This window comes from Bison bison, unplaced genomic scaffold (assembly GCF_000754665.1).
Source record: "Bison bison bison isolate TAMUID 2011002044 unplaced genomic scaffold, Bison_UMD1.0 scf7180017864371, whole genome shotgun sequence".
In the NCBI taxonomy this organism is placed as follows: domain Eukaryota; kingdom Metazoa; phylum Chordata; class Mammalia; order Artiodactyla; family Bovidae; genus Bison; species Bison bison.
The window spans coordinates 2,135,849-2,142,464 of record NW_011494943.1 but is presented as its reverse complement, the minus strand read 5'-3'; the positions used below and the strand labels follow the sequence as shown (position 1 = coordinate 2,142,464).

Sequence of the window (6,616 nt, the reverse complement as noted above, 5' to 3'; positions counted from 1 at the left end):
AGCAACTTCACTTTCAGTTTTCACTTTCATGCATTGGAGAAGGAAATGGCAACCCACTCCAGTGCTCTTGCCTGGAGAATCCCAGGGACGGGGGAGCCTGGTGGGCTGCGGTCTGTGGGGTCGCACAGAGTCGGACACGACTGAAGTGACGCAGCAGCACTCTAAGTCGTTTTCACTGTTAACAGCTTTTAATGTAATTGTAATTGTATTTTGTACCTTATACCTTAACTTCCAGTGAATGTAAGGAGACTGGGCAAAAAGAGACCAGTGTTTTGAAAGCCTTAAATCCCTAATTGAATTTCCTAACTCAGTCCTTCCCCATGTCCATTTTTTTGGCTGAAGCGCTTCACTATTGTACCCTCTAAGGTCCGAGACAGTGGAGCAACCTTGTAACCTCTCCCATCCCCGTGTCTTTTATCCTCCACCTACCTCAAACCTGTGCAGGTTCAAAATACCGTTAAATAACTCCTGCCCCCTTTCCTCTCCCCCTTGAGTTCCTCGTTCATTTTGTCTGTGTTCTTGATCTGCAGTCTTACATGACAAGACACCTGTGACTTTTAAGTTTTAATTACTTATAATTGAACAAATGAGCAATTCCTTCCTCAGGAGGGCGAATGTTGTTTCAGTCGCTCAGTCGTGTCCCACTCTTGGTGACCCCATGGACTGTAGCCCGCCAGGCTCCTCTGTCCACGGGATTCTCCAGGCCAGAATACTGGAGTGGACAGCCATGCCCTCCTCCAGGGGATCCTCCCCACCCAGGGATGGAACTCCGGTCTCCCGCGGTGCCGGGAGATTTTCCTTCCTCCAGGGGATCTTCCTGACCCAGGGGTTGAACTCAGGTCTCCCGCAGTGCTGGCAGATTCACCCTCCTCCAGGGGATCTTCCTGACACGGGTTGAACCCAGGTCTCCTGCATTGCTGGCAGATTCTTTACCAGCTGAGCCCCCAGGGAGCAGCGCAGGCACCTGCCGAGGGTTCAGCAGCTGCGCCTGGTCACTGGTTACAGTGCAGACGAGGTCTTGTCCACTGTTGCAAAGTCCTGTTTGGCTGCACTGTTCTGGACCATCGCAGTAGTGCTCATCTAATTACCACCTCAAGTCTGTCTAAGAACCTTGCCATTGCCTTTAGTCAACTGATCACCTGCTCAGAAACCTTGCTGAGCACATCCTGGTGAGTTAAAAAGAAACTTGTCAAGTGTTGATGTCCTGCACGATGCTTTTATACATTCAGTCCCTTGTTACCACTGTTACCCTCTCCTTATTGTATTTTATATCCATCCATTCAGTCCTGTTTATTTAAACACATCTCTAGTGTATCAGTTAGATTATGTTTAGTTACTCATGTAACAGAGGACCTTTTTTTAATTGTCTTAAACAAGAAGGAAATCAGTCTCTTCATTCAGAGTCCAGAGTCAGGGTGGGCTCCCAGTTGGTTGCCTTGCTTGGCTGTGTCATCAGGGTCCCACCTTCTCCATGTTGCTGCTCCTGTCTCAGAGTCTGGTGGATTTATCTCCTGGTGCCTGCACGGGGTTGCACTTCGTTCACGTCCAGTGGGAGAGGGACAGGAGACTTGTGCCCAGCAAGCCCTTCTCTTCTCTTTAGTTGGTGCCTGCTTGTGGCTGAAGCAGAGGAGTCGCCAGAGCCTGCATGGTGCCCATCTGGTCCACTGGACTCTCTCTAGTTGGGAGCGGCTCCCTCTGAAACGTGGTCATCAGTGGGGGCGTGTTAGAAAGGATGGGGAGTGTTGGTTCCTTGGGGAGAAAGGGAGGAAGCCTGCCTGTGCCGTGGGCAGCTAGCTAGACTGGAGTCTCCTGTGTTGGCCCTGCTCTGTTACTCTCCTGCATCGAAAAAGTCCTTTCTGTGAGCTGTAGCAGCCTTTCCGAATACTGTCCGCTCCCAAAGACTAAGGTGATGCTGACTCAAACCTTCAGAATACCGCGATGTACCCTCTTCACCTTCTGAACTCTTGCTGGCACTCATGCCTCACGTTGTGTGCCGCGTGTTAGCCATTAGGCATGTACGTGTCCTCATAATGATGGAAGTCTCTAGGGTGGAAAATGTGCTTTGCTTACCTTTTACATTCCATGGACTTGCAGCAGCCCTGAAACTTTATGGATAAGAGTTATCTGTCAGTAAGACTTCTGTTTTTCTCACATTGATGACTTAGTAATTTATGTCTGAACTTGAGGTTGTCTTAGTTTACACAGACTGCCTTTCTGATTTAAACACTAGTTTTCAGAAATAATTTGTTAGGATAACTCAGTTGTGTGTGTGTTTTTTTTCCCTGTATTTTTCAGGAGAATTTGGCTTACGGAGATCATCATTTTATTTTCTGAAGCCATCATATTGGTCAAAGAGCAAAAGGAATTATAAGGAGTTATCAGAGGGCAACGTGAATGGGAATGTTAGTTTTAGTGAAATTGTTGAGCCTGTTTCTTCAGAATTTATAGGAAAAGAAGCCATCAGGTATGATTTAATCTCTGGCAGTTTAGGTCTTAAGAACTGCTGATGGGACATGCCATGTGTAAATCCTGTCTTTTATGTAATGTATGTAAGCATGGTATTTTAGGAGATTTGATGCACATTTTGTGATTTTTAAAAAACAGTATCAAGGGCTAATTCTCTTTTAAGTTTTTATTTTCTTTGTAACCATTTAGAATAAATTTGCTGCTAGGTTTGACATTTTACGTTTGAATAGAAAATTTTTTAATAAAATCTAGTATTTATAAAATTAAGCCATTTTAAAATTTCTTCATTATATAAATTAAGAGGGATTCACTCATAGCTCAGTTGATAAAGAATCTGCCTGCAATGCAGGAGACCTGGGTTCAATTCCTGGGTTGAAAAGATCTCCTGGAGAAGGAAATGGCAACCCACTCCAATATGCTTGCCTGGAAAATGCCATGGACAGAGGAGCCCGGTAGGCCACAGTCCATGGGGTCTCAAGAGCTGGACACTACTTAGCTACTAAAACCATGTAAATTAAAGCAATAGATACTAGTTTTCTATTTCTGTTCGAGCTGCATTGTCTGAGACATGCCGGACATTAAACTGTGCTGTTAATTTGATAGACCCTTAGAAACTGTGACATAATTAACTTGTCACACCAGCTTAATTTCAGAGAACCAGAGAAATTCATAACTATTCCTTACTAGTTCAGTCAAAACCAAATTTAAAAAAATAAGGAGAAGGAGAAAAGAGAGAAAAGTGAAAGAAAAAGTATAGTTTGTGTTTTTTAAATTTAAGAAAAACATATAAATGCAAAGGAGAACTAGGTATTTAAGATGCAATCAGTAGACTGGTGGTCAGCCTTCTTAAGAGTAAAAATTAAACTAATGAGCAAGACTGTTAATTCTTTAAAAAATTATGTAAAACATTTAAAGTGCAATGAGAGAATCACTTCGAGACAGTTTGAAACATGTACTGATGTGAAATAGCATCTGATTTTTAAGCTCTCTTAACCGATATGACAAGTATTAATTAATTACAAATGGAAAAGAATCAAATATGAAATAAGAAATCTGTAAATTGCTTAAGTCAAATGTTTCAGTTTCTTTTTAGAAGTTGGCTTGTCATGAAAAATGAATGAATTACACTTAAAATGGAGAGAAGTAATATACTCTTTTCTTATAGTTTCTTTAAAATACTTTTATTATTGTTGCCAGGTTTCTTTGATTTATTGTTTTAGTAGGAAGATACTTCATTCCCGTTAAATATGACAGCTTTGCTTAAAAGTATCATGCACAGAGATACACACTTGGAGATTGCTTTAAATACTTAAAGTAGTAAATGGTGTTTTTCAGAATCAGTGGTATTCAGAAGACCCACAGAAAGAAAGGTGAAAATGTAGAGGCTTTGAGAAGTGAGTAACTCTCCTAGTGTTCAGTCTGTAGGATTAAGGTACAAGTGGAAAATTTAAACTCCTTTACCACAATTTTCTATCTTTTCTCTAGAGATACTTTCTTTATGTGATTAATGTTCAGAATAAATTTAACAATGTCAAAGTAGTAAAAGAAAAAAGTAATACCTACTAAGATGAAAAGTTCAACGTCAAAGTAGTAAAAGAAAAAAGTAATACCTACTAAGATGAAAAGTTGTCAGTTCTTAAAACAAACCTGTGCTCTTTTAATTTTATTGTCATGCATGTGTACACAGGGCTTCCCGGGTGGCACTAGTGTAAAGAGCCCGCCTGCCAATAAAGGAGGCATAAGAGACTCAGGTTTGATCCCTGGGTCGGGAAGATCCCCTAGAGGAGGGCATGGGAACCCACTCCAGTACTCTTGCCTGGAGAATTCCATGGACAGAGGAGCCTGGCGGGCTACAGTCCATGGGGTCGCAGAGTCAGACTCGACTTAGTGAGTCCAACAAAATGCTGTTGGTTAACTCATGATTTTTTGCCGATAATTTTAACATGCCTCTAAATACCTTTGGAAACGAACTTTTGTTCTTCTCTTTGTTTTAATTCCCTTTGTTGTTTAGCCGCTCAGTCGTGTCTGACTCTTCTGTGACCCTATGGACTAGCCCACTAGGCTCCTTCTGTCCATGGGCTTTCTTAATACCCTCGGGAGTTCCCAAAAGTGGGTACATAGAAACCTCCCTCCCGATATTTTGTGCCCCCTCTGACTCTGTCAGTGTAACAAAGAAATAAAAGTTTATTTTGTGTTACCTTTTCTTACTGTTCATACTGTTGACTATAAGAAAGAATTATTGTTGTATTACAATATTAAATCTTAGATTATTAAATATGCTGGTAACTTCTGTCTTTAAATCTATTGATTTATTTCAAGATTGCCCAAGTATTATGACTTATCTTATTGTGCAAGACTCAGCAAATAAAGATCACATTTGAACGTCCTTTTTCCCTGCACTAGGTTTATCATTTGACATATACGAGGGCCAGATCACTGCCCTGCTTGGCCACAGCGGAACAGGAAAGAGCACACTGATGAATATTCTGTGCGGGCTGTGCCCGCCCTCAGAGGGTAAGAGTTTTCTGATTTAAGAATCTGCTAATTTGTTTTATTAGGGTTAGTAACTAAAGGACCGTGATCATTTACTTATCCTTGAAATATGTACTGATTGATTTTTGTCAGTGATTTGGTATCAATTTCTGTGTTCATTTTTTTCTCCTTTTTATTACACTCGTTTGTTCTTCAGCAGAAAATAAAGATGATTCAGTCATATTTAAGTAAAAATGATCTAATTTTGTACTTGTTTTATTAGATATTTTACTTGTGTTTATATTTATTGTTCATTTTCAAGGAAGGATAAACCAATTAATTGGAAATTAAATGAGGCCTATAGACATTTTGGTTGAGAAAATGAATATTTCTAAGTGAGCACCAGTAAGTTCAGAAGGAAAGAATGACAAATGTCAGTACAGTCTCCTTAGGATTTTTAGAGCAATACCTCAAATGTGTAATTGCTGTATGTGGTTGCCCTGTAGGTGAGAATCTAGTACAGCAGCTCCGGTTTTCCACAGTCACGTAGAGCTGCAGGGCAGTAAATATTTCACTTTAAGAAGGGGCCGAGTGTCCGTGTATTGAATCTGCATCTTTTTAGATGTGGTTTTACTTTTTTTTTCTAATTGGAGGGTAACTGCTGTACCATCTTCTGTCGGCCTCTGCCACACACCAGCAGGGGTTTGACTTTTAAAATTAGTTTGATTTTGTCTCTTATCTCTGTGTCACTCTCTGATGGTATTTATAATATCTTTCATTGATGTAAGGATTTATGTATTTTTGATACAATTTCCCACACTATCACACTGATTTACTAGTTCTTAAGTAAAGCGGGATGTATTAATATTCAGCTTATAGGATAAGAAGGCTCGAATTTAGATCAGGTGATTTTCCCAAAGTCACGCAGCTGGTCAGGGGTAAATTTTAACTTCTTTGTTCTCTTTGCCACTGCGTAGTGCTTAGAAATGAGGGGAAATTGTTGCTGGAGTATTGTTAATAGTGTAAGTCATGCATCAGTGGGCAGTTAGTGTGAAACCTCTGACCCCTTGCTCTCTGCTCTGTAATATGCCCTGAAAATGAAGGCCATTTATAGGGAATATAAATGAGGCTGGAATATAAGTGGAAGCAGATCACCGTTTGTATAGAAATCAGGGTGTGTTGTGTCTTCCAGCTGTATACTAACTCTTATTTTATGTCTGTTATTAATACATACAAATAACTGAATTATTAGTATACACAGGGATCAAGATCATCCCCATGGAAAAGAAATGCAAAAAAGCAAAATGGCTGTCTGGGGAGGCCTTACAAATAGCTGTGAAAAGAAGAGAAGCGAAAAGCAAAGGAGAAAAGGAAAGATATAAACATCTGAATGCAGAGTTCCAAAGAATAGCAAGAAGAGATAAGAAAGCCTTCTTCAGTGATCAATGCAAAGGAATAGAGGAAAACAACAGAATGGGAAAGACTAGAGATCTCTTCAAGGAAATCAGAGATACCAAAGGAAAATTTCATGCAAAGATGGGTTCAATAAAGGACAGAAATGGTATGGACCTAACAGAAGCAGAAGATATTAAGAAGAGATGGCAAGAATACACAGAAGAACTGTACAAAAAAGATCTTCATGACCCAGGTAATCATGATGGTGTGATCACTGACCTAG

The 6,616-nt window shown here is 40.3% G+C and overlaps 1 protein-coding gene across 1 annotated transcript in view; it reads left to right on the top strand.

Moving 5' to 3' along the window:
* Positions 1-6,616, top strand: part of ABCA5 (ATP-binding cassette, sub-family A (ABC1), member 5) — a 50,867-nt gene that overhangs the window by 12,880 nt on the left and 31,371 nt on the right. The window contains exons 10-12 of the mRNA XM_010856078.1: positions 2,296-2,464; positions 3,802-3,860; positions 4,870-4,980. Coding sequence (XP_010854380.1) covers positions 2,296-2,464; positions 3,802-3,860; positions 4,870-4,980 — 339 coding nt within the window. The remainder of the gene's footprint in view (positions 1-2,295; positions 2,465-3,801; positions 3,861-4,869; positions 4,981-6,616) is intronic.